Source organism: Pipistrellus kuhlii, unplaced genomic scaffold (genome assembly GCF_014108245.1).
Source record: "Pipistrellus kuhlii isolate mPipKuh1 unplaced genomic scaffold, mPipKuh1.p scaffold_m20_p_1, whole genome shotgun sequence".
Lineage (NCBI taxonomy): Eukaryota > Metazoa > Chordata > Mammalia > Chiroptera > Vespertilionidae > Pipistrellus > Pipistrellus kuhlii.
This window is the reverse complement of record NW_023425404.1, coordinates 29,576,932-29,602,538: the sequence shown is the minus strand read 5'-3', so window position 1 is coordinate 29,602,538 and position 25,607 is coordinate 29,576,932. Positions and strand designations below refer to the sequence as shown.

General features: G+C 37.8%; 2 protein-coding genes and 1 pseudogene across 11 annotated transcripts in view; 2 read left to right on the top strand and 1 right to left on the bottom strand.

Annotated features, from left to right (window-relative positions):
- Window positions 1-1,761, top strand: part of ATL1 (atlastin GTPase 1) — a 53,083-nt gene extending 51,322 nt beyond the window's left edge. For all 4 annotated transcript variants that reach the window (XM_036437220.2, XM_045580948.1, XM_036437210.2 and 1 more), the window contains one exon: window positions 931-1,761. In XM_036437220.2, coding sequence (XP_036293113.1) covers window positions 931-1,041 — 111 coding nt within the window. In that variant the 3' untranslated portion in view covers window positions 1,042-1,761. The remainder of the gene's footprint in view (window positions 1-930) is intronic.
- SAV1 (salvador family WW domain containing protein 1) lies at window positions 833-25,069 on the bottom strand. 7 transcript variants are annotated; one of them, XM_036437268.1, is made up of 6 exons: window positions 24,924-25,069; window positions 20,956-21,399; window positions 11,618-11,888; window positions 7,426-7,569; window positions 3,724-3,911; window positions 833-1,012 (listed from the first exon to the last, which is right to left on the bottom strand). In XM_036437268.1, the coding sequence occupies exons 2-6, from the start codon at window positions 21,392-21,394 to the stop codon at window positions 981-983; spliced, it is 1,074 nt and encodes a 357-aa protein (XP_036293161.1). In that variant the 5' UTR covers window positions 21,395-21,399; window positions 24,924-25,069; the 3' UTR covers window positions 833-980. The 7 variants fall into 7 exon arrangements, with proteins under 7 accessions (XP_036293161.1, XP_036293147.1, XP_036293150.1 ...); XM_036437254.2 differs by having other exon boundaries at window positions 3,710-3,911; window positions 24,889-25,026; XM_036437257.2 differs by having other exon boundaries at window positions 833-1,009; window positions 3,710-3,911; window positions 24,889-25,026.
- LOC118718439 lies at window positions 15,298-16,058 on the top strand (annotated as a pseudogene).
- Window positions 25,070-25,607: the final 538 nt, after the last annotated feature.

Genomic DNA, 25,607 nt, shown 5'->3' with positions numbered 1-25,607 from the left:
GTGGTACCATTAGACTTATGAAAATAACCATATAGATACAAAAGATAAAAATTAATGGTATTTCCTGGGAATCAATTACTATTTAAAGAATAGCAAACTTTTATTCAGTTTTTAAAAATATTCAGACTTGTTTACAGACTCCAGAATTACATAAAATAAGTTGGTCTTAGCCGAGTGGTCATAATGTGAAAGTCAAAAGAGGGAATTTATCTTAGACATTAGGTGGGGAGCAGAGAGAGAACATTAAAATATTTTAAAACTTACATAAAGCAATATGTAAAAATTCCTGAGTCAAGCACTGTTCTAAAGACACAAAGAACCATTTAGAGGTAGTTTTAATGATGAAAGGCTTTTGAGGTAGTTTCTGAATAATGGTTTGTAAAATATGAACTAATTAACAGAAATAAGGCAAGAAAACATTTGAGTGGACCCCAGTGTGGCAGAGGGAGTGGGCAACATGTTTGCTTATTTGCATTCCTGTATGAGGAAGTAATGGAGACTAAAGGGGGTCCCATTCTGAAAAACTGTAAGGAAGCCCTGAGAACAAAGGGTCTAGCTATGTACATACAGTAGCCATTGACAGAAGTTATGACCTTCTGTTATTCCTCTAACACTGACAAGTTCTCAACAAGCCCCTGGGCATAGCGAGTGGTTAGGAAGCTGAGTTCCATGAGGTGTGCAGGTAAAAAGGAAATGCAGTCTGAGAACAAAACATTTACCATGAAGGTCAACCCACAAAAGCACAAATGTACACTATAGAGGTGAAAATACTTTTGGGTTCTAAGATGTTATTAATTTATATTCTATAGAGATTAATGATATAGATTCCAAATTTAGCAAGCTTACTTTTATATAGTACCATAAACTAATTACACTAAAAAGAAAAATGTTTACATCTGTGTTTTAAAATCTGTATTCTTGTCTTTTTAGGCTTTATACAAGCTTTACAGTGCAGCAGCAACCCACAGACATCTGTATCATCAGGCTTTTCCTGCACCAAAGTCAGAATCTACTGAACAATCAGAAAAGAAGAAAACTTAATCCAAATGTTAAAAAATACAGGTGCATGACCAATTTCAGTTACATGTCTCCATGTAAACATTCAGTGCTTCCACCAGAAAGAGTAAAATACCAAACACCTCTGAAGACTGCAAAAATGGTTTTGTTCTTTTATTTCAGTGTTTAATAGCAGATGTATGTATGCATGGTTATTATTTCGTTAACGTGTACAGTTTTCTGATTTTGTCTTCAAATATACTGTTATTCTTTAAAGTTATCTATTTATGATGACAGTACATGTGTTCTGCTTGAATTTACTAAATTCTACTACAGGGTTGTAATTAAACCAAGTGGTAAAATATTACTCCCTGTTTGGATATGCTCATTTAGTTTTTACAGAAGAATTTTGAAATTATCTCATAGTCATATGTTAAAGCACAGCATCACAACTCCAAAGGCTTGATTCAGTCTATATCATCTTACATATACCATATGCTTATTTTTAAAGACATTTAAGAGATCTTTTCAGTTGCTTAATCAAAAACTATGTATTGCTTTTTATATTATGATTTAATATAGAATATAAACCTCTTGATAAAAAATGCACAATAGATCACTTTGTATGTATTTAAGTTTCTGCATTGTATATTTTTTCATTTGCTACACAAAGAAATGTATTCATCATAGGTTTATTCTTTTAATATGTCAACTATGATTAAAGTTTACTCTGGTTTCTAAAATTAAAAACAAATGCTTACTGAATTTGGAAATATTTGGGAGTGTTGATAAAGAATGATGGTTTATCTATCTTTTGAAAATTCAGAACGCATTTTTTTAAAATATATTTTATTGAGGAAGAGAGAGGGATAGAGAGTCAGAAACATAGATGAGAGAGAAACATTGATCAGTCGCTTCTTGCACATCCCCTACTGGGGTTGTGCCCGCAACCAAGGTACATGCCCTTGACCGGAATCGAACCCTTGAGTCCGCAGGCCGACGCTCTATCTACTGAGCCAAACCGGTTTCGGCAGAATGCATTTTCTTTAATGTTGACCACATTATGAATTTAGGTTTAGTACTTTTAAAACTGTGATTCTATAGTGTATTTCAAATTACTAAAATGTATAGTGGAATTTCATTGAGCATACACCCTTTAAAAAGAAAAAAAGTGTGGTAATGAAAAAAAGAAAAGCAATGCCTCTTATCTGGGAGCACTAAAACAGTAATTTCTAACTTTCTTTGAAATGGCTAAGCCATAATTAAACAGTAATATAAAGTAAGGAACAACAGTAAAGAATAATTAAGATAGAAGAGTGTGTGAAAAGTTTGATCACATGCCCTGCAAAGTAACTTTCTCAGTGATAAAATTACACTAGCTTATTTTCATTTTTCAATATCCTTTCAATGTACTGTTTTCTTTGATGATGGGTCTTATGAATGGAAAAATTGAATATTTAAGCACTATGTATAAAATATAGACTCAAACATTTAGTTTCCACAAAAATATATTTAATAAGCTGCTTGTATAAAATCAAACATTTAATATTTCCAACATTTTATCAACAAATTAAACTCACTACTATGTAACTGGGAGTACTTTGTATTTTGGAAGATTACCTAAAAAAAACCACATATTTACATATTTACAACACATGTAAATATAACTGAAGAGCTACTTCAACTAATGTTAAAATTAACGGAATTCTAGAGATTTATAGGCTAAAAGTGCCATAAATTTGTCTGCAATCAAATGTACTACACAAATTATGAACAATACCTTTGTAATTATTAACTCAAAAGGAAAAAAAAATGGGAATACTGGGTTTTAAAGTTCTATGACAAAGAAACTTTATCTTAAACATAAAAGAAAATCAATTTATTGACCAAGATTTCTTAATGAATCCCTGATTGTCATTTTTGGCAGCTCAGCCCAGCTTGTTAGGACGGTAGCATGTTATGCTATAGGGAACTCTCCACTGTCTCATCAGAGCCATGCTCTTAAATGCTGAAGAGCCCTGGCCCAAAGTAAGGAAGTGATGCTAGCTACTCTGAGTGCTGCACACAGCTCTCCCACACAGGCTTAAACCTTATGCCAAAATTTATTCCTTACAGAGTGAAGGCCCTTCACTCTTTCATACCAAAAGAATACTTTCTCATCACATTTAAAATGTTCTTTACATATGGGGGGGGGGAAGGGGGAGATACCATAAATTATATATAAAAATTTATCGCAATAAAGGTTACAAATCCCATTTTATGTTTTGAACTATACACAATAGTAACATTTAAAGCATTCGATTCCAGACAATGTTCCACACTAAAGCAGGAAACATCTTATTTTAAATACTGCATAGGTTATCTCTCACTGTTTTTTAAAGAAAGGTACTGCTACTGTAAGAGTTTATTTATCAGGTGATCATTTCCTATGTAATATCTCATAATGACATTTCTTGCTGCGTCTCCACTCAGAATATTCAAAGCAGCTTCCTAATATGCAGCATTAAGAAGTTTGCCATGTTGGCTTTAAGGTGATAAACATTTTTTTCCTCAATAAGAGTATTTTTTATAAAATACATGTAAAATTAGAATTTTATAATTTCTAAAAAGCTGCCTTTATTAACCAAAGTACTTGTTTGCAGTCTTTTATCTGTGAGAATATTTTAAAGCCCTTATAAAACTTAAATTCTATTTTTATTTTTTTAAAGTTTACTTAAAAATTCTTGCCATGTTGCTGGGCATACCACTGCTGCCTCTGCTTGCGGTTTTCCAACTCTGTGAGAAGAGCCTGTCTGTAGGCTTCATACATTTTGACAATCTGTTCCAGTTCTTTCATGAAAAGCAACTTTAGCATTCCCTGGTACGTATCGAGGTCAGCTAGCTGGAAGAGTTCCCACTTCAGAATATGGTCATACCTGTTTTAAAAACACAATCATACATATATTCAGAGTACACACATAAATATATATTTATAGTAATCAACTGGTCTATTTTTATAAATATCAACTTTATTAAAATTAAACCATAATATATAATTGAGTCAACTGCTACTTAAATATACTATTTCTTAGAGGAGAAAATAGTTACCACTTCATTTCAATTTCAAAATACCCATTTCTTTTACTCTGTCAGTTATTCTAATACTAGAGGCCCAGTGCACGAAAATTCATGCACTGGAGGGGCCCCCTCTCCCAGTCTGCGAGCTCTCAGGCAGGAGGTGACCCAGCAATCAGGAAGGCAATGCCCCCACCAAACCTCTGCTGCTGCCACTGTCAGCAGTGCAAGCCTCGGCTGGCCCCGATTACCTGAGCCGTAGGCAGCCCTGGGCAGCTGGGGGACTGAGGGAACTGGGGAACTCTGGAGGCAAGGGCGCCGAGGGGACTAGGTGCTGCCATCTTATGGCTGAGGGTGCAGCCATCTTTGAGGTGTGACAGTCAATTAACATCTTCCCTCCTTATTGGCTGTGGGCACTGCCATTTTTGTGGGGTGTGATGGTCAATTAGCATATTCCCTCTTTATTAGATAGATTAACACTAGATAGTAAAAAACACAGATTTTAAACCACTGTGGTTCTATAGTTTCTGAAGAAGACATTCTATGTTATTCGTATGTTCATCTAAAGGTCAGGAACTTAAGAATGCTTTAGACCACACTGGGCCTACAAATAGTACATACTACGGGCAAGGTCATTTGTGTCATTAGTGTCAATAGGGCTTTTTAAAAATATATATATTTTATTGATTTTTTTACAGAGTGGAAGGGAGAGGGATAGAGAGTTAGAAACACTGATGAGAGAGAAACATCAATCAGTTGCCTCCTGCACACCCTGCACTGGGGAACGTGCCCGAAACCACGGTACATGCCCTTGACTGGAATCGAACCTGGAACCCTTCAGTCCACAGGCTGACACTCCATCCACTGAACAAAACCAGTTAGGGCTCAATAGGGCTTTTTAAATTGTATGCCTTTTATTGATTGTAAAAAGAGAGGAAGGCGGAGGGAGGGAGAGAGAGAAATGTTAACGAGAGAAACATCAACATAGATCAGCTACCTCTGGCATGCCCCCTACTGGGATCGAGCCAGCAACCTGGGCTTGTGCCCTGATGGGGAACTGAACCAGGTTCATGGGTTGATGTTCAACTACTGAGCCACACTGGCAGGGCTTGATAGATGAGGCATGCTGTTCTCTACAGCAAACAAGGAACTAAAAAGAAGAAAGAATGAAGAGGAACCATCATTCGTGGGTTGAACAAAAAAATCCCACACAACAGAAAAACTCAAGCAGAAAGCAAATAAGCTCTTTTTAAAATGAGAGAATAAGTAGATTGTAGAAGATTCCACAATGTAGGGAAGGACTCATATAAAATTATATCTGTATCTCAGAAGGCCTTCTTCTGAGGCCATCACATACTGAGATAGTAGCATGCCACAAACTACTAAAGCAGTAATTTATACTTAGAATTGAAAGACATCTGAAGACAGCACTCTAATTCAATTTTATTTTACAGATGAAAAAACTGAAACCCAAAGAGGCCATATATCTCTTGCAATACTATTTAGTGACTAAAACATCAGAATGGCCTAAAGAACTATGGACCAAGATGCTTCAAAGTAATAATTTTTACTGTTAATACTAAAACTAGACAAAGAACTTGAACTAGAGAAAGGCATATACCTATGTGATAATGAAGTTATACTTCTCAAATCATACTGCAGAGCTGACATAATAGAAAGCTTTATAAATTCTGATAAATACATTTTTAATGATCATTTCAAATATTTCCTACCCAATGGTTCTTTGGTAATTCATTTACTATATTATTCTAAAAGGATCACTTGTCTAATATCAATTTTAAAAAGGGAAACAGTAATCAAATACTGAGCAGCCAGTATAAGCCACATACTGTGTATAAATATTTTGTATAAGTATTTTTAAAAAGGAAAAGGAGAAAAAACTTTAGATAATTATCTGACTTCCTAATCCCAGTATTTAGCATCAAGAATAGGATTATGGATAGAAGGAACAAAATCAGAGTAACTAGAAGATATCCTGTGGGAAGAAGAAAAAGCATTCTAAGGAACAACATAGAGAAGAAAAGTAAGCAATGTACCAACTTCTACTAAAAATTCTTGCCCCTGATGTTTCTGTATAATTTCTTCTCTTTTTGCCTATAATTAATCCTATTATGCCTAATTATTTTTACCTTCTTACTTAGCCAAATAATCTACTTCCCCAAGTTTAATTTTTAGCCACTTATACTCTAAATATACAGGTAAATCATTTAGAAAACAGGCTATAAAAACTCCTCCATAACCTCTTCTTACAGCATCTCTTTTGCTGTTTTTCCTAGGTTAGTATTCTATTCAAAATCTTCTAAATAACCCATATATGTAAACAGCCATTGCTATAAAGCCACCAATAAACCAAAAGAAACCAAAAAGGTGTTCACACTGCAGTGGATGCTGGCTTTTGGAGCAAAAAATGCTGCCTTTCTCAGCTCCAGGTATCATAATGTATTCCAACTTTCCGGCACCTGCTCCCTATAACAGGATGCCCACTGTTTCTTTCCACCTATTCCCAGAGCTGGGTCAATGGTGACACTGGAATCAAGCCACAGGAATGAAACAATCCATTCCACAATGCTGTGGGGGGGACTGGTGTTGGAGTGTGTGTAAAGAATATTACAATATAAAGTAAGTATTATACTCTGGTTTCTCTTCAGATCGCATAAATCTTTTGCCTTTTAAAGTATTTTCCTGACAGTCTTTTTCCTGTTAAAGATTAAATCTCATAATTTTATCTGACATTACAGTTATATGATGCATTACAGATTGTGAGCAGACTTAGAAACATTAACTTTACTAAAATTAAATAATTTAGAACATAATCTGTTTCTAAGTCAAGTTATGGAAGTATATGCAAACAGTATTTTTGTAAGTTACTTCTAGGAACAGAATTAAAATTTCACTATGTTAGAAAATGGTCAATTGTTAAATAGGAGGAAGAAAGGCTACTTTTCCCCTAAAACCTATTTTTTATAAGTAATTGATTCTCCATCATCTAACTCATAGACAACAGCTCACCCTTTATTGATAGAACAAGATTAACCATTTCCAGATTAACCATTTCCATATTCTTTAGTGATAAAAATTTAGGAGCAACTAAAAAGCAATGTTTCCTGACTTTTTAAGTTTTTAAGCAAAGAAGTATTTGCTCTGTTGGTATCTACTTCTGTTTTCCCAGAAAAGTTCTTTGAGGCCAAGATTTCATTCATTCATTCATGATTACATTGCAGGAACAGTGTCTAGAATGACACCCAAAAGATATCATTAATGAGCTTGGCAAACTCACAGCCATATTGAAAAACTAGCACATCTATGGTCTTCCACTCATCCCTCAACAAAGATTCGTGCTGTACATTCACTTACTTCACAGGGGCTCGAGCATAAACCTGAAGCCAGTCAGGAATTTCTGCGGTATGATAGGGATTTGCAGGTACCAGAAGGGACTGATTTCTTTCCGTTTGCTGTGCCTGGTATGTGACAGGAGGAGGTTGATCATACCGAGGTACACTAAGAAGAAAGAATTGACATTCATTAAGATAAAGGCCCTCAATTTAAACAATTACATAAAAAAATAATATTTAGGAGTTTTTTTTTTAATGTTTTTATTGATTTCAGAGAGAGGAAGGAAGAGGGAGAGATAGAAACATCAATGATGAGAGCGAATCATCGACTGGATGCCTCTTGCATACTCCCTCCTACTGGGGATCGAGCCTGCAACCATGACCTCCTGACTCATGAGCCAATGCTCAACCACTGAGCCACACTAAACAGGCTTTAAGACTATTCTAATGAGCCTCCTGCCCAAACTCAGTTCCTTCTACCACCTAAAAAACCATAAGGTTTACAAAGCATTTTCATAATTAATATGCTTTTCTCAGCAACTCTGCAATTATTTTTTATCATACTATAGGGGAATTAAAATCCACCATCTCTTAGATACTAGTAGGTCGCTGACAATGGATATAAACTAAGCTAAATCTTTACATATTTTTAAGAAATTTCTTCTGTCTTGTATTCAGTCTTTTCAAGGTTGACTTCAAAGGCTATAAAAATTAGAGCCAAGTTGTAACCTTTATACAGAGGCTTAAAACTAGAATAATAAATTCCAGTAATTACTAGTAATTAGCTGTAAATTTATGTTGGAAAGGTTGATAGTTTCTCTCAAAATGATAATGGATTTTCTTCATCATTTAGGCTGAAAAGGTTTGGAATATGTAGTACAGTAGGAATGCTTGAAATATTCACATTAACTGTAATGTTTCCTTTCTGTTTTTGCCACCTTAAGAGTATTATGGGCGTTAGATAGAACCTATTTCAAATCAGAATTTTTAAAAAAACACACACATACAAAAAACCACCACCATGCTTTTTATTAATCCTAATGGCCTCTATTTGTTGGGGGCAGGGAGAAAATAGCAACACAGTGAGAAGACTGTTATATAGAAAAATGCTAAGGAGAGCATTGAACCAAAGAGTTCTGGGAGGTCAAATGATCTATTCCAGTCTTGGAGTCAAAACTGGAAGGGCCTGCCTCCCAAAATTAGCATTTAAGTGTAGCCTGGACACTGTGGCTCAGTGTTTGAGGGTCAACCCATGAGCCAAGAGGTCACCAGTTCAATTCCCAGTCAGGGCACATGCGCGGACTATGGACTCAATCCCCAGTAGAAGGCAGATCAGTGTTCCTATCTCTTTAGCTCTCTCCCTTTCTCTCTAAAATCAATAAAAGCATTTAAAAAAAAAAAAAGATTTACATGTATATCAGAAAAGGTCATTGCAATACTAAATTGGGGTTAAAATAAGTGTTAGATTTAGACTGTGTTTAACAATGTAAAAAATCAATGTGCAAATGGCACTGAATCTTATCTTCAATTCTTTCATAACATGGTGCAACAACTGGAAGATGGGGAAAAACTAAGGCTTTGATGTCAGCTATGTCTAGGGAGTTTGGCTGTTTAGAAATTGTATGAATGAAAGCAAAACTGCTTTACTTCTCTTAGCTTCAACCTCCTTATTTATAAAACAAAATAAATCCATACCAAAGATGACTATTCTCAGGGTTAAGTGACCTAAAATAAGAGTTCTGTATAAGGATTAGCATAATATAGACAAATCGAATAGCTATTAATACTACCTACCTTTGTAAGCTAAATGAAGGTGTTTATTCTCTCCCATTTAATGTCTACAAAGTTGCTGAGAAAATCCTATTAATTATGAAAATGTTTTGCAAACTATAAAAACTATAATGTAAGTTTAATGATGAACAGCAAGTAAGTTCAATGTACTCTTAAATCTAGTTATCTGAACCACAAAGTCCTCTGTTACCTGGTAAAAATATAACCATATTTTTTTCCTATTACTTACTCAACAAATAGCTGCTACATTCCACTTTGTAACCATCTCTGAGTTGGATGCTGGGGACAAAGTAGGAATAAGTGGGACTCATCCCTGCCCTTAGGTGGGTGGCTCTGAAATATTCCTATGTGATAGGCCTGAAAACGGAGGCCAGGGAGACATAAGCTTGTTTGAGATGGTACAGAGAGTAGGCAAAGGGGGCCAGATCCCAACACTGGCAGAGCATTTGATTTGGTTCTTCTGAAGAGATGACAATTTCAGTTGTTCAATAAACAATGACGGAGTGCTACTAAGTGGAAACAAACTGCTGTTCAAATATGAATTAATAAAACTAAATATGTAGTAAAATGATTAAAACAATAACATGATAAAGCTTAGTTTTCTAGGTGATATTAAAATGTATTTTCAGGAATTTAATGATTCTAAAAAATGCAAATGTTTGCTATAACTGAAGATCGGTATTACGCTAAATACTAAACAACATCTATTAACATGCTAATGATATTCTATACATTTTGAATCTTATGGCTCAGTTCTTGAACATTCAAATCTAGTTAATCGGGCCTTTGCTGGTGTGGTTCAACAGGTTGGAGTGTCATCCTAGACACCAAAAGGTGGTGGTTCAATTCCCAGTCAGGGCACATACCCAAGTTGTGGGTTCGATCCTCCCACCGATCAATGTTTCTCTCTCCCTCTCTTCTTCTAAGGTCATTTTTTAAAAAATGTAGTTAATCAGAAATATTTGTAAATTCACTACTAAACTAATACTATTTTTTTTTATGTACTTTGAAATCCAGTTAGTATTTTATATTTAAAGCATATCTCAACTTGGATTAATCACATTTCAATGCTCAATAACCATATGCGACAACTGGCTACAGTAGTAAGAGGGTTAGAAATCTGGTAATAAGCAAGATAGATAATGTTTTATGCACTTCTAATTTTCACTTTCCTGCCAGGTAAGAGTTATAAACAGAACATAACATGTCTGAAATCGAATAAAAACAGCAAGATGTTACAATCCAAAAGAATACTTTGAAACATTAGGAGGAAGGTCTGTATTATTTATAGGAATTTGAATGTTAAGAGACACATGTTTTACTTACTTCAATTTCTGGTATCTACAGCAAAAACATTTTAATATATTAAAGCAGAAACTGATAATAAGAATACTGATCCTGTTTTTGAGGTTCTTTAATGAGAAAAGCTTTTTTAAGTTATAAAGTCATTCATTACTTTAAAAAAATGTACAGAGAAAGGTATCATCCTATATAATAAGAGTAATATGCAAATAGACCAAAAGGGAGAACCGAATAATCAATCAAAGCATAATATAATGATATGCTAAGGCTGCTCAACCACTCGCTATGATGTGCATTGACCACCATGGGGCAGAATGTCAACTGGTCAACCAGTCACTATGACGTGCACTGACCACCAGGGGGTATATTGCTTTAATCGGTAGGTTAGCTTGCTGCTGGGGTCTGGCCAATGGCTGATCGGACTTAGGGAGATGGGTCAGATATGCCTTGGATCCCTTCTTTAGTCCCTCCCCAGCCCAATCGTGTACCGGTGGGGTCCCTCAGCCTGGCCTGCGTCCTCTCACAATCTGGGACCCCCTGGGGAATGTCAGAGAGCCAGTTTCAGCACGATCCCACAGGCCACTCCCCCCAGGCACAGGGCTCATGACTGGTGAGTGCTGCTGCAGCAGCACAAGCCTCTCAATCGGGACTAGATTGGGCATGTGCCCGAGGCAGGCACAGTGGGGCCAGGATGAGTGGAAGCAGCAGGTAGGAGATACAGGTGGTATTGGACTGCAGCTTTTGGCTCAATCCCTGCAGGCCACCCAGAGGGACTCCACCAGTGCACGAATTTGTGCACCGGGCCTCAAGTCCTATATAATAAAAGGCTAATATGCAAAATTGACTCCTCGACTGGGAGTTCAACTGGAAGTTCAATAAGGGGGAGGGGTTGGCCTGCCAACCTCCCTCGACCTCTCCCCCTAGCCGGCCCAGCCTGATCAGCCCCAATCAGGGTGGGCCAGTAGGACCCCACCCGTGCACAAATTCATGCACCAGGCCTCAGTAAATTTTGAAAACTAAAGCTTTCAAACTTCAGGAAACTGGTCTCTTTGATGAAAATATGATCTCAAAATCTAACATTAAACAATCTAAAAACAAAAAGTTGAATATAAAGTCAATACCTAGGAGCACAGGGATGCCTATATTGAGCCTTCTTATTTGTGTGATCCACATAATAGGTTCCAAATTCTGATGACTCAACTCGCTCCCATCCTGGAGGAAGTCCTTCTCGCTCAAGAGGATGGCTCCAGTGAGTTGTATTTGTGTTGTGATCTATATAATATTTTCTCCCTCTCATTGTCCAGTCCACAGACCAACCAGGAGGAAGGGGTAAATCTTCAGAACTATGGTTGGTTAAATTTCCTAAAGATGTAGCAGCAACTCTCCCAATTCCTGAGAAGAGAAAAAGAGAAGAAATAGGACAATTATTCAAAGCTAAAAGATGCTATTTGATGAATGTAAGTAAAATTCTTCTCTTAAAATTCATGATTTTATCATTATAAATAAAATTATTCATAAAACTAGCCAGTATTACTATTATTTAATTACAAAACCAGGGAGAAGTAGTCTTCTTAGAAATTGGGTATTTAAAAAATATATATATTTTATTGATTTTTTTACAGAGAGGAAGGGAGAGAGCTAGAGAGCTAGAAACGTCGATGAGAGAGAAACATCGACCAGCCGCCTCCTGCATACCCCGTACCGGGGATGTGCCCGCAACCAATGTACATGCCCTTGACCGGAATCGAACCTGGGACCTTTCAGTCCGCAGACCGATGCTCTACCACTGAGCCAAACTGGTTTCGGCAGAAATTGGGTATTTTTAGTTGATGCTTCCATCACTAGGCCATACAAACTTTTAACTCCTAACAAAGCTACTTAAGTAGGTATCTGCTAAGGAAAAGTGAAGAAGAGAAAATTTCACCTCATTCAAGATTTTAGATTTGACATTTCATCTAAAACAGTAAAATGAACTTTTAAAACTATTCCCAGTTTATAACTTAAAAAAAAATAATCTGGCTGTGCCCCAGAACTACTAAGTAAGTTTATCAGGGTAGCAGGCTATAAGGTCAACTTACAAAAATCAATAAGTATCTATATACTAACAATAATTGGAAACATTTAACTACTTACACCATTTATATAGCTCTAAAAAATCAAACATTTACATATTAACCAAGCAAAATACATACAGGATCTGTATGCCGAAAACTACAAACACTGATGAAAAAATGAAAGCGTTACTACCACATTAATGGATTGGAAGACTCAAAATAGTTAAGGTGTCAATTTTTCTTAAAAAGGTTTAAGGTAATTACAATCAAATTCTAGCAGGAGTTTTTGTAGATATAGACAGATATAGACAAGCAGACTCTAAAATTTACATAAAAAGGCAAAAGAACTGAAGAACCAAAACAATTTTTAAAAGGAAGAATAAAGATGGAGGGCTCATGGTATCTGATTTTAAGACTTACTATCTATAATAATAAAAGTATAATATGCTAATTAGACTAGACAGCTGAATGAACTTCCTAATGTCATTCCAGATATCCTTCCAGATGAAGCTGTGGTGGCAGGGGCCAAGGCAGAGGTGGTTAGGGGCGATCAGGCAGGCAGGCGAACAGTTAGGGGCAATCAGGCAGGCAGGCAGAAGGATAGGGGCGATCAGGTAGGTAGGTGAGTGGTTAGAGGTGATGAGGCAGCAGGCAGAGTAGTTAGGGGTGTGATCAAGCAGACAGAATGGTTAGGGGTGACTAGGCAGGCAGGCAAGCAGTTAGAGGCATCAGGAAGACAGGCAGAGTGGTTAGAGATGATCAGGCAGGCAGGAGAGCAGTTAGGAGCCAGCGGTCCTGGATTGTGAGAGGGTGAAGGCTGGGCTGAGGGACCCCCTCCTCTGCATTAATTTTGTGCACTGGATCTCTAGTAAAGACATAGTAATATTATAAAAACAGTGTGGTATTATAAAAAAGACATCCAGATCAATGAAACAGAAAATCCAGAAAAACATCTACATATACACTGTCAATTAATTTTTGACAAAGGTGAAAAATTGAGGAAGAACAACTTTATCAATAAATGATGTTGCAACGACTGGACATCCATATGCAAAAAAATAATAATCACAACCTATACCACCTAATATAAAAATGAACTCAAGATGGAACATATATCTGATGTAAAACATATAACTATAAAGTTTTATAGAAAAATTAGGATACATTTGTGAAACAGTTTGTTAGGCAAAGGCTCTACTAACAAAACAAAACAAACAAACAAACAAACAAACAAAAAATCCCTGAATTCATAAAGATACTAAAATATAAACTCACTGGTTACTTTTGAAAGTGGCCAGAGTACCAATTCACTATTCTGAAAAAAACAGTCAATAAAAGGAAAGATCTAGTATTTATCCCGTCTTATATGAACAGCAGCCAAGTAATTGATAAGGAAAAGTTCTTCATTATAGAATTCCAACTGATAGAGAAGAAATGACAGAATTGGAGTATCACCAATTTGTAACACCTAATGAAATATTGGATATAGCAAATGATCATTAACAGCTGCCTAATTATCATTAGGTAAAAGGCTAAAGGATATCTTTATAATGGATGAATGGGCTGACATCTAATCCCATGATCAATTTTAACATTAAAGAGAAATCAGTCATTATGTGTCTCTGGAACTGATCAACAGAATGTATACAACATCTATAAAGTATTCTGGCAAAAAGGAAAAAAAATCACTCTCAGTACCATTTGGGAAGAAAAGGCTACATTCTTAAAGCAGATGGTGATTGTAGAACAAAACAAAGTCTTTTGATGAAACTGACCCTGGCTTCTGTCAATCTGCAACTGAAGGTTTATTTAATAAGCATAGCTAATGCAATTTCAATACTTAAAGAGAAAATATTTAAACAGGAAAGAGATGTCAATAACTAAACATATGCACATACATAATAACTTTGAAATCACATTGTATTAGCATGTAATGGAACTATACTTCCTTATACTTCCATCATTAAATATGTATTACTAGACACAACCAAGGATAGCAATCCCATATAATAAAAGCCCAGTGACTGAAAGGCAGAATTACAAAACAAGTGATCAACCAGCCAGGTGTTCAACACAGGAGCTTCCCCCTGGTGGTCAGTGTGCTACCACAATGGGAGCGCTGCACAGCTGACCAGGATGAGCAGCTGCTCCCGCTGCGAACCCCAAGCCACGGACAGTGCTGCTGCCACCGCTGGCTTGCAGAGCTGACCCCAGAGGCTGGAGGCCAGGTTCATGGCTGCTGCAGGACTGAGGCCTACTCCGCCACCTCTCAGTGCTATTGTCCCTGAGCCCAGCCCTGACCAGGTCCCCTGGTGAGGTGAATGCTTTGACTCCACTGAAAATGCTGGAACAGGGAGTAGCCTCTTAGAGGGTGGGTCCCCAGCTGCTGACCAGGTTTTTAATTACTATAATAGTTTTTCTTCTTAATAATGTTGTATTTATAAATTTGTACATTTATAAATACAGACCGGGATGAGCAGTGCTCCCACACCAGTGCACGATTCCCATGCACCAGGCCTCTAGTTTTGAAATTAAAACACACACACACACACACACACACACACACACACACACACACACACGGTGGGCAAGAGTAGGTTTATAGTGGTTAATATGGAAAATAATACAATAATTAATAAATACTAACACAAGAATAAACTATTTTGCCTACTCACAATTATAAACCTACTTTTGCCCCATCTTATATATACTTAAACGTATATTCAATTCAATGTACTCAGAGCAGCATGACCAAGCCTTGAGGGGTGCGCCTGAGTGAGGAAGCCTGCAAACAGGTAGATGCCTTCTGGAAAATCTTTCCCAGGAGGCTGAGGAATTCCTCTACAGATTCTTGCCATAGAAGTTCATACATCTGAATCAGCTCTTGCAAGAAGACTTCCTCAATGAGGCTGACCTGACCTCTCTCCGAGCCCCATGGACATCCCTATTCCAGATCCCTGACCCAAAGATGATGAGATGGAAACATAAGCAGGAGAAGAAAGAAGTCCCTGAGTGTGGCTTTCTCTCTGGGAATGAGAAGCTCCTGGCCCTGCTTGCCCTGGCTAAGCCAGAAATCTGGACTCTCAAAGAAAAATGTACTCTGGTGATCATGTTGATCCAGCACCTGATCCCCAAGATTGAGGATGGAAATGACTTTGGGTAGCAATCCAGAAGAAGGTGCTGTAGAGGGTGAATGCAGTCAAAACCAAACTAGAAGCCTTCTACACAACCATTTCCAAATACTTCTCAGAAGGCAGGGATGCTGTGGCCAAGGCCTCTAAGGAGACTCATGTAATGGATTGCCAGGTCCTGGTGCAGGAGCGGGATAAGGCAGCCTATGGGGAGCTCAGGGTCATACTTCTGGACCTAACGGCCTTCTATAATATGTGAGCTTTATCATATCATTAGCAGCAACCTGAAGAAAACTGTCAACCCAAAGGGTGAAGAGAAGCCATCTATGTGTTGAGCCCCGGGCTAGAAGGGAAATAAATTACCAAAACTTTGTGTGAGGGGGAAAAAAGAAACAAATCTATTGAGAGATAAATGTACAGTACAAAAAGATTGGAAACCACTGATCTAAAACATAAAGCATTACTAATATTAAATGTGTCTAGGAGACCAAAAAAAAAAGAAAAAGGCTATAGCAAGCTTTAACACATCAGATCTCCACTCTAAGTTCAGCCAGAAAGTTGAAACTTTAGTAACAAACATGCTAAATCTGGAAAAAGGGCATGAACTCTAACAATTATGAGTGTCTGTTCTGTCCCTGGTCATTTCCATCTGTACTATTTCAAACTCAAAACAGCTCTGATGTTGTAGAATCACTACCAATTTACAGAATTTGAGGAAACCAAGTTTCAAGTAAGTTATTTTATCGAAGGCCACACAGATGGTATAAGCCGGTCAAATGACAATATTACTATGTAATATTATCAATAAAAGATCATTTGTAATTATTCAAAGAAAAATATGATTACTATTAATAAAATAAAAAAAGACAAACCATCAATTTGAATTCAGTCAATGGAAAGAGAATCTTGTTTTTGAGCTATAAGGAAAAAAATATTTTACTGTCTCTGCCCCCCTCCCTCACTCACTCTTTCTCAAACAAACCCATCAACCAAAAAAAAAAAAAAAAAAAAAAAAAAATTTTTTCATAATTTCAATTGGCCCCAGAAGAATGAGTGGCATTCATAATCCTCAAAATAACTTCTATTTGCAGGAACTAATTGCACACCTTCCATTTATATAAAATAAAGCATTCATAGGTACGGGCAAATAGGTATGGAAAAAGATAAGTTATGATTATTAAAACAGATTTGTGTTTCATCTATTCACAACTGTAAACCTAATTTTGCCTACCCTGTTCATGAATTTCCAAAGTTATAGAAAAAAAGAATTATTTTGTCTCTTTACCAAGCTTTCACTACATGTCTCCAAGAGCTTAATCTCATATAACCAGGCCAATATATGTAAGATATGTCCTTACAGAAAAATCTCAAAAATTCTGGTTTCCTAATTTTATAGCAGTTACAGAGAACAAAATGGAATCTGGAACACTAATGGAGGACTATAAGCTCCAGGTTAATAAATACTAAACATTATAGCCCATGTTATAATTAAGATGTTGATAGAGAGACCTAAAAATTGAAGCAAGCCAACTGCTTCCTCTGCAAAATAATTACAAATAAAGTTGTGTTTCTAAAGATTATTAACCCCTCCTCAAAGATGACTCTGGTTCACTAAATATTTATGCATATCCTGGAATACACAGAAAGTCCAGAGGGCTTTTTTTGTAAGCCTGACACTTTCCATTTTGATTCTTATAACTTGATGACTTTTGTTGTCTTTAAAAATATATTTTAAAGTTTGTTACTTAAAACTGTATGAAACGAAATTATTTAAGTGCAAAACAAAGGAATTCAATCTGCCTTTAGTATTCTAACTAAAGACTTCCTGTTAACAGGATTCCTTCCTTAGCACATACAATAAGTGTCTGACTGATATGCTGGCCAAAAGGTTAAAGGTCAAATTTCACAGCTAAATGTAGAACTTGCTAGATACTAAAACTCTTTAGGGCATTATACAACTTGCTTTATGCTTCTGATAACTACAACAAAATGAAGTTAATAATTGAGACAGGTGTTCCGGGGAGACTAAATAACAATTGGCTGGAATTACTACTCCCTTTAACTCACTACAAAACTATTTCCTTTCATACATTTTTTATGCTTATTACATTAGTAACAGCAATCAAAATTTAAAGCTTGTGAAAATAAATGTCTGTATCACATCCTTACCTCTTACGAAAGTACTTTCTCCTTTCAATTCACTCAAATTCCTTGAACTCTCTCCAGTATAAATCTTGAAAATATAGTAAGTTTCAAATCTTTTCTAGATGACTTCATGAAACTTCCATCTATTGTCTCAAATTTCTTTCCTTCTGGAAAAGTTTCAAAATCATCCAACAGAGGTGGGGCACAGACCCTCAGCCTCCCAACCTTGTAGGGACCTGAACCCTCACCCCTCCGGAGGGAGGTCTCCTCCCTCATGGCTGCTTCGCTTCCCACGCCCAGCTCAGATCCAGACCCAGGTAACAGACAGAGACTTGGCCAAAAGCAGCTGCCCTATATCTAAGCATAGCACCAGGAATGCTTAGGGCCTACTCAAGAATGCAAATAATACTTCCCACCAATATTTACAGGGTAAACTAAGATTGTTGTTAGAGTATTAAATTTGACAGTAAAATAGAAATAAAGTTTTCAGGTTAATTTAAACTGGTTAATAGAAATAAGTGAACATCCAAGAAAATTTAAGTGTACTGGATAAAAAGCTGTTCCTAAAGTATTAACTAAAATTTCTATTGGTAGTGCATCTCACAGTAAAATTGCTTAACATGAAATGAACCTAAAGCATCTTATTTTTGTGCAAAAACTTAAAATTTAAAGTTATCAAGACTGCATTACAAAATTTACAAAAGCATCATTAAAAAAAAAAAAAAGGAGGGATAGTAGGGTAATATCATGTAAGGAAAAATATCCTGTAAGTAAATTACATCTAGAAAATTTTTACTGTAGAAAATTAATTTTCATGTATAATGCTAACAGCAAGACACCCATGAAAATCACACATGGTGTCAAAATGAGCCAAAGGAAAATTGTTTGGGCAAAAATAAAAAGGATCCCAAGTCAACTTTATAGAAAAGATTCCTTTATTAACTTTTGGTAGAGAATATATTTGTATATTTTCAGAAAACTCTCCAAGACCATGGGGATTCCTGCAACAGAGAGGAGTTGTCAGGTCTGCTCCAACCATGGAGACAAGAGGAGAAACAGTCCAGAGATGGAAGACGCTGATGACACCTGGCCACGCTAGCAGTCAGCAGCTATGCGTTGCTGCAGGTTGCCCACGACCAAACCAGAGAGGGTGGGACCTGATTGCCACCATCTGTCCATCATCCAGATATCATTGCTGACATGTACACATAAGGAATTATTTGACATTGAAACTGGGTCTCAGAACTGTTGGACATTGAAATTGGGACTCAAACGTTTTTGTTATTATATGTTTATTTCCAGTCTGCAGTTGCAAGATTTTTTTAAAGAAAAGAAATGGGGGAAAATAGTTATAAAGAACGATTGAACAGACTATCAAACTATAGCGGGAAGGCAAGGGAGGTTGGGTGCGGGGCTATAAAAGATAAATCGAAGGATTTGTATGCATGCATATAAACATAACCAATGGATATAAGACCCGGGGAGTGGGGCAGGTGAAGGCATATGTGGAGGGAGGGGGGACAGAAGGCTTGGGGGAGGTTAAGGGGGGAAAAAGGAGACATATGTACTACTATTTGTAATGCTTCAAACAATAAAAAATAAATAAATTTCAAAATCATTTTTTGTGTTAATCTTCACTAGAGGATATATATTTTTTACATTGATTTTTTTTTTAGAGAGAGTAGAAGGAAGGGGGGAGGAGAGAGGAGAGAGGGAAAGAGGGAGGAAGAGAGAGAAACATTGAGAGTCAAAAATGGATCTTTCCCTCTCCCTTCCTCTCTATAAAAAATCAATAAAATATATTTAAAAATAAAAATAAAATGATTTGCCTTTTTGAAATCTGCAATGATTTTGCTTGACTCGTTCCAATCCTATAGCCTGTTGTTTGACCACAAATCTCCATTTTTACCTTACATCTTATTCAAACCAGGCGAAACTACACAGGTCCTTGGACTTGCATGGTGTCTACTCTGTTTTCACTTGGTTATTTTCAAATTTCCAATTAAAATGCCCTTCATCTGACCCCATTAATCTAAAGTACAAGCTAAAAGCACAGATAAAGTCCTATCTCTTCCACCAATCATTACAGCCTACCCTGACTATATTTTTCTGCCTCTCTATTGTACTTACAGTTAGTACCACAAAGTATACAAACTGTTTTGTGATTATTTTGCATATATTGGTTTTGCTCCCTTAAATAAGGTACCAGAGAGGAATAAGAAAAAAAGTCAGGGAAAAATGGTCAACAAATGATTCATACTAAATGAATAAAATGTTTTCTACATGCAAAATACTCATTGCTCCAAATATTCTTAAATCAGCTTATTTGAAATTTTGTGGATCACAAAATAGATGTCTCAGGTATTTTTTTATTTTTAACCTGCCAAAATTTAAAGCCTACAACTACTTACAGGAAAAAAATAGTCAGATGAAAAAGTTTAATTTTTCAGCTTGCTTCAGTTTATTTGGTGTATTTAGGATTAAAACAAATTGTGCATTTCTCCTTTATCTTCAGCTCCTTTTATAAAAATCCTCAAGTCAGCAAATATGGAAAGCAGATTTTAAAAATTTATAACTAATATTTTTGTTCATTTCATAACAGAACAACAAAGACATACTTAACACACAATTAACTATTTCATATAAGTCTGTCTGACCAATTTGGGAACTAATTATTGAACTACGAAACCAGTTTTGTTAAGAGAAACAGTAAAGGTTCTAGCAAAGTAATGATGCAGTTGTCCATGGTATTAACTACCATGCCCGAGTCTTCCTATCTTCTAATACCTTGCCTTTTCCCATTTAAATCCAGTTTCTCTGAAACATTAATCTAGATTCAATCCAACTGTAGACATTAAATTATCTAAGTTCTCAAAGTTCATAGTGTTAGTAGTAAAGGTATCCTTCAAATAAGTACCAACTTTTTATAAAACGAGTTAATAAAATAAAGAAACACAAAATTCTTTCCCTCATTGTAGGTTAATAATTATTTGCAAGCTGGCTCAGCAATACTGGCAAATTGAATAAGTATTTCCTTAGGAATATATTGACTTCCCAAGAAAACCCAGAAAAGAACACCTTTTAAGTTGTGTTAATAAATCTAATGTAGTAGTTCTAATTTTGAATTACCTGAAGCATGCCTCCCCTGATTCTGTGGCATTCTTTGGAAGAGATCGTGGTTATATTCATAATATCTGTAATCTTCATGGGTACGATCCCCAAGTGGGCACCTTCGCTGACCATCAAAATAATTATCTGAATAATAATACCGGGAACCAGAGTCTCCATTTTCAACAGCAAAGTTAACTTCTGTTAGAAATGACTGCGAAGAGCCATATTCCCTAGGGACGTCTGCTAGACTCCTGGCAAGATAAGAAGGTGCTGATAATCTGTTGCTTTCTCTTCTCATTATTTCATGAGGTGTTCTTTGAACTGGAGTTCTAAGGAAACTCTGGTTCCTTGAAACTATCCCATCTCCAGAAGCTGAAAAGGCATTCGGGCTTGAATCTGGAAGACAGATATCAGTTCGTCTTGGAATTGTTGGACCATGCCGGATGAATGAAGGCATGAGATCTATAATGAAACAATAAAATGACCATTTCAATAAGTAACACTTTTTAAAAGTTGATCATTTGCATCTACCACCCCAAAGTACAAAATGTCAATGGACTTAAGAAAGCACAATTAAATTAAAAAATATATATTTTATTGATTTCAGAGAGAGAAGGTGAGGGGGAGAAAGATAACATCAATGATGAGAGAGAATCACCGATCAGCTGCCTCCTGCACTCCCCATTCTGGAGATTGAGCCCACCACCTGGGCATGTGCCCTGACTTGGAAATGAACCATGACCTGCTCCTGCTCGTTCACTGGTTGACACTCAACCACAGCCACAATTAAATTTTTTATTTAAGATAGGACTTGGGTTCCTGGCAGATAACTCGGTTGGCTGGAGCATAGCCAATATTTTGGGTTCAATCCCAAGTCAGTCAATGAATGCATAAATAAGTGGAGCTACAAATACAACAAATTGATGCTCATCTCTCTCTCCCCCTTCCACTCTTTCTCTAAAAATCAATCAATAACTATCTTTAAAAGGATAGTTAAGCAAATCGATGTTTGTCTCTTTCACCTTTCTGCTCTCTAAAAAATCAATCAATTTAAAAAGAAAGATAGTTATTGGATATTTTAAAATTGAGGCTGCCCTAGCCAGGTGGATCAGTTGGTTTGTGTGTTGTCACATACACCAAACGGTTGCAGGTTCAATTCCTGGTCAGGAAGCCATGGGAAGCAACTAATTGATGTATCTCATAACAATGTCTCTCTCACTCCTTTTTCTCTCCTTTCTTCTCTCTCTCTCTCTCTCAGAATCGATGAACAGCCCTGGCCAGTGGCCCAGTGGTTAGAGCATCTGCCCATGCAATGAAGGGTCTTGGGTTTGATTTCAGGTCAAGAGCATATACCTGGATTGTGGGGTTCACTCCCCACACAAAGTCAGGGTGCATGGGGGAGGCAGCCAGTCAATATATTTCTCTCACATTGATGTGTCTCTCTTGGTCCCTTCCCTTCCTTCTACTCTCTCTGAAAAGCAATACAAAAAAATATTCTCAGGTGAGGATTAACAAACAAAACAAAACAAATATCAACAAGCATATCCTCAGGTGAAGATTATTTTTTAAATTGAGGCTGATTAATCTTTCTCTATTCGAAAGGATTTGTAATTTGTACAAATGTGTTGAATCAAATATATTCTGTATACTACCATACATATTACAAAGAAGTATCAATAAGCTTAACTATGAAATACATATTAATTAAATACTCATGAATAAGTGTGTAAAATTAGTAATCTATTTTCTTTTAAAAAATTGAACATATTGCTATTCCCAAACATATAAAGGCAGAATCCTTTGAAAATATTTTTAAATTATTAACTTGGTCTTCCTATTCCTGGAATTACATAAAAGGAAAAGCCAAAAATTTAGCTATGAAAATTTAAAAATAGAAATATTTCATTTCATAGACGTATGTACACAATGTTGAATTAGTACAAAAAAAGTCAAGCCTGAAATTATGGCTCCTTTAAAACATGTAACTACAACTCGAAACAGAAGAGAATAGAACAATGGCTTTTAGGATACAGTACTTCAGGATACAGAACTTACATTAATGGTTAGAATGCAAAATACTCTTAAACATGAAGAACATTGGATCTGGTGACTTTTATTAGTTCATTGAGTAAATAATATTAGAGGGCACTCAATAAGTTTCATAGTCAAACTCTAAACAGAAATTAATACCTAAATAAACAAGTCTCAACACTTGAAACAAAAAAATATTATATTATTTGCTTAAAGGTATGACATATTTCATGATTTCAAGTAACATTTAATAAACTATTGGCAGCACACTGCAAGTTATCATAAACTTTGCCAAAAATGTGAGAGAACGTGTAACTGAAAAATGAACTGTTAAAAAAAGGTTTAAGCCCTGGATGGTTTTGATCAGTGGTTACTGGACCCACAGACTGAAAGCTTGAGAGTTTGATTCTGGTCAAAGGCAAGGTATCAACCCCCAGCCCCTCCGCTGTGTGTGGGAGTCAAACAACTGATGTCTCTCTCCTGTCTTTCTCACATCTAGTTTCTCTGTCTCTCCCTCTCCCTTCCACTCTTTCTAAAAAAAAAAAAATCAATGAAAGAGGATTAACAACAGCAAAAAAAGGTTTAAAAATCAAGTTTCTGGTTACTGGTGGACCCGTTTTAATCTATTTTGTTGCTCTATAAGAAAGTACTGCAAATACAAGGTTAAATCTGGAAGGTTGATGATGTAATTATAGTGGGAAAACATGCTCGCCACCCCTTTCTGAGTGATATTGGGCAAATACTAGGAATCTCTATGAACAGCTTTCCCAATTATGATATGAGGTAATGGTTAAGTCACAAGGTTACCACAAGCTTCCAAGAAACTTACACAGCCAGCATGTAGTATGAGCACCAAAAATATTTGCTCCTTACCTCCCAAGTAATCTGAACACACAGCAAGTATTAAAAATTCAAAAGAAAGTTTTAAAAGATTCAGCTGGAAAACCAGTCAAATACTTAACTGAATAGAAAAAAAAAAAGGTGTTGGGGGTGGTGGTGGTAGGAATACATTCTATTAAAGTAAAAAGAAAACCAAAGAACACTTTTGCCCTGACTGGTTTGGCTCAGTGGACGGGAGCGTCAGCCTGCAGACTGAAGGATCCCGGGTCCAATTCCGGGCAAGGGCACATGCCCAGGTTGCTGGTTCAAGCCCCAGTGTGGGGCATGCAGGAGGCAGCCCAATCAATGAGTCTCATCATTGATGTTTCTATCTCTCTCCCTCTCCCTTCCTCTCTGAAATTAGTAAAAAAAAAAAAAAAAAAAAAAAAAGACTTAAAAACACCTTTGGTAATTTCTCCTAAAATTACATATCATTCTGAGTATTTTTTGTCCTTTTTTTTGGGGGGGGGGGGTTAATTGGAAACAATTCTCATTAATACACGATAGTGGTTCCTCTGCTCTGAGATCTAAGACTGATGAGGCTTTGGGTAGCGGCTGCCACAGCCACGGTCAGCTTTCAGCTCGGGGCGTCAGCAGAGCTGAGGAATGCCAGCCCGAGTCCCCGAGCCCGCACGACACCCGCAATGTTTACAAACACAAGGCACATCACGACTGGCCTAGAGGAGAAAAAAGAAGTGTTCCCGGCTACTCCCTTCGACTCCTATAGCATCAGGGATTCGGTAGCTTAAGGATTTCCCAAGGAACCTCTCCCCCCACCCCAACCCCCCCAGTAAAACAACACACTGCTATAGGGAACCGGGAAGTTTGTTGTTATTTTTAGGGGGGCGAGGAGAGGAGGGAAAACTAATTTAAGTTTCTTAGTCTTTATCGGTTGCAAATAACAAACAGGACTTCAGGAGTCCTGAAAAGTAAAAACAAACAAACAAAACTACTTCAAAGAGATCAATGGGCAGGAGAAGGAAGGCGCGGGGAGGCGCGGCCGCCCGGGACCGGCAGGGGTGCGCCCGGCTCGACACTCACTCCGCAGCAGGGGCGACGTCTCCTTCTTCACGTACTTGCCCTGCACCTCGGCCGGCTTGGACACTTCGTTCTTGGTTTTCTTTCGGGACAGCATCCTGGCCGACGAGGCCGGCCCTACACCGCCCCGGGTGCCGGCCGTCCCCGCCGCCGCCGCCTCCGCCGGCGCCGCCGCCTCCTTCCCTCCGGAGCCGCCGCCGCCGCCGCCGCCGCCGCCGCCGCCGCCGCCGCCTCTCCGCAGCCCGGGGTCGCCCGCAGGGACTGCCGCATGTTCGGGGCGCTAAGCGCGCCAGCCGCCGCTCCGTCGCTGGTCAGTTCCTTCCCGGAAGTCTGCCTGCCCCGCGACGCTGCCCGAGGACTCCGGGAGGGGAGGCGGGTGCCGCCGGGCCAGGGCCATGGTCCACCGCGGACCGCCGAGTAACCGCTACCGCGACCGCCGCCGCCGCCGACGTCCCGTAAACTTTCCCCGCGGCCGCTGGGGATTCTGGGAAGCCCGACGCTGCGCCGCCGCCGCCGCCGCCGCCGCCGCCGCCCCGCCCCCACCCTGGCTGGGCGCGGCCCGGGCTGCGGGACGTCCGTCCGCCCGGAGCTAACGGGTCGCCTTGAGGCAGGTCCCGAGGCCGGGAAAGGACCTGGACGCCGCCGCCCAGGCTGAGCGCGGAGGTCGCAAGCTCACACCGCGGAGCCCCGTCTTCCCACAGACCTTCCCCCCGGACTTTGAG

What these genes read in the sequence shown, in the direction of transcription:
- SAV1 (XM_036437236.2), bottom strand. Translation starts at nt 24,982, where the DNA reads ATGCTGTCCCGAAAGAAAACCAAGAACGAAGTGTCCAAGCCGGCCGAG. An exon ending in AGGCATCCCTGTGCTCCTAG is followed by an intron (nt 7,570 to 11,617) that starts GTATTGACTTTA and finishes CTTTCTTCTTAG; the next exon opens with TGTACCTCGGTATGATCAAC. An exon ending in TATGCTCGAGCCCCTGTGAA is followed by an intron (nt 3,912 to 7,425) that starts GTAAGTGAATGT and finishes TTTTTAAAACAG; the next exon opens with GTATGACCATATTCTGAAGT.